This window comes from Arachis ipaensis, chromosome B06 (assembly GCF_000816755.2).
Source record: "Arachis ipaensis cultivar K30076 chromosome B06, Araip1.1, whole genome shotgun sequence".
NCBI classification, from domain to species: Eukaryota; Viridiplantae; Streptophyta; class Magnoliopsida; order Fabales; family Fabaceae; genus Arachis; species Arachis ipaensis.
In genome coordinates, this window is record NC_029790.2 from 128,757,252 (window position 1) to 128,759,505 (window position 2,254).

The following is a 2,254-nucleotide window of genomic DNA, read 5'->3' on the forward strand; positions in this document are numbered from 1 at the left end:
ATAGTAATAATGTTATTTCTCTTTAATTGATATAAATTGATTAATAAAAGTTAATTCATTCTCTCTTTTTACTCTCTCTTCTACTTATATATATTTACTATATAAATCAACATTCACCTCATACAACTTGTTCAATTTTTCTCATTAATTTATGCCTCTCACTCGTTTTCTTATATATTTGTTAATGTTTTGCACAATTATTTAAAAATTTGATTGATAATTCCAATTCTTTATTTTAGTTTGCTAAATAATTTGATCACTATATGTTGGATGATAAACTTCTAAAATATTATAATGTATGATGTTTTTACAATGTTTTTAATTTTTTTTAGGTTCTTTCTGACGCACGAATTTAAATCTAGTATACACTGTTTATAAGTAATAATGGACCACTAACTTATGACATATTTAAAAGCAACAACGAAGCGTCTTAAATACACTTATAGAAGATATGAACCAAAAATATACTTAAAAAAAAAAATTAACAATGATAAGTAAAAAAAGGTGAACAAATATAATTGACTAACCTGGTAACACCTAAGTCCTTCATGGCCATTTTGATTTCATTATCAGTCGCTCCTTGCTTTTGTAGGTCGTCTAACTTGTCACGCACAATTTTCTTTTCAGCATCGATGTCTAATCCAGGTACAGCAGTGAAGTGATATGGGGTCTCTAATATGAGCCCATCTCTCTCACCACACACATAAGCTGATGATATATAGAGATATGAAATAATTATAATTTATAAGGCTAAGCAATAACAATCAATCTAATTTGCTGGAATAGATTAGGGATGATAATGAAATAAGATATGGCGGGGTGAATATTTCAGTACTCATATGCATTCTGATCCATCGTATTATTCGACATATTATTTGTAAATATTTTATTTATCATTCTAAATTCATATGCACAAATAACTTGTTATTATGAATTCGAATCTATCTCATTTAATTTCACTCCAGGGGCGGAGTTACGTAAAAAGAAGGAGGTAATGGTATCTCCTAATTTTAATTTTTTACATGTAAATTATATGTAAATTTTAGTTTATTTTTTTTTAAATTTTATTTTAATATTATTTTATGAAAAAGTCTAAGGGCCATCAACTTTTGTATTTTTTGCCCAGCACTTAACCATCAAAACAAAAGTGACTGATCTCCCACCATTAGATGTAATCTCACACCATTAAAAATACTATTAATGACCAATTGATAATTACAAAACACCAAAATTACTGACCCTCTAGTATTCCTCTTATTTTATTATATAAATATTTTTGGCTTTCTTCTAATATTTCATTTAGTTCTATTTCTGTTTCACTTTAAACGTTATATTGACAATATATGTCAGATTATATATAGTAAAGTAATTCATGTCTTTTCTAGTAAGGTTATATTAGTAATAATAACGACATGCATTAATTAATGTATATTATATATATATAATACACACACAACCTGTTGATATATGGACTAGTACTTCCAGCTTAATGCATCGTTTGGCAAAGTAAATAACATGCTTAGCTCCAAAGACATTTAGATCCAACGCTATGTCATATCTGCATTTTCAAAGGGAACAAGTGTGAAAAATAGTGTTTCAATTCCCCCAAGAAGGAGAAGACAAAACTGGAAGAAAAGGAAAGAATAATAATAGTTTAATTAATTAAGATCGTTATAGCTATATAAACCTTTCATCAAAGTTAGTGGTTGCAGCCAAATTAACAATAACATCAACTTGGTTGCAAATCTCTTCCTTTAGGGTTGAATCCTTCAAACCCAAGTCCTCATAACAAATGTCCCCAGGAAACACAGTCAACTTTTCAGATATAAAGGAGTTAAAATTTGCACCTAGCTTTTCTTTTAGCAAATTAAACAAGTCCGTCCCTAAGATCTGCATGCAAAATTAAATCAATATAGTTTTTAATTATCACGTGTACCATATAATAAGCTTAATTAATCTATTGATGTAATGAGAATTAAACAAATAATATGTGCCTACTTTATTATAATTAATTGAACAATGATAGGTTGACGAGGGGCTAAACCAGCAAAGTAATATATGCTTACTAAAACCATGTGAGATCCATCATTATTAACTTTTTCTATACTTTCCCTCTTCATCATCGTATCATACTACATTTTTCTCTTCCATTTATTTTAGGGCATTATGATTTATATTGGTTTTTTCACATATTAAAATATAATAATCTATCTTAAAATATAATAATTTTATAATTATTATTAATTAATTATTG

At 27.5% G+C, this 2,254-nt stretch overlaps 1 protein-coding gene across 1 annotated transcript in view; it reads right to left on the minus strand.

Moving 5' to 3' along the window:
* LOC107647526 (fatty acyl-CoA reductase 3-like) overlaps positions 1-2,254 on the minus strand; it is a 19,278-nt gene that overhangs the window by 13,891 nt on the left and 3,133 nt on the right. Inside the window, exons 4-6 of the mRNA XM_016351598.2 lie at positions 1,688-1,890; positions 1,458-1,558; positions 528-708 (exon numbers count right to left, since the gene is read on the minus strand). Of these exons, the coding sequence (XP_016207084.1) occupies positions 528-708; positions 1,458-1,558; positions 1,688-1,890 (485 nt within the window). The remainder of the gene's footprint in view (positions 1-527; positions 709-1,457; positions 1,559-1,687; positions 1,891-2,254) is intronic.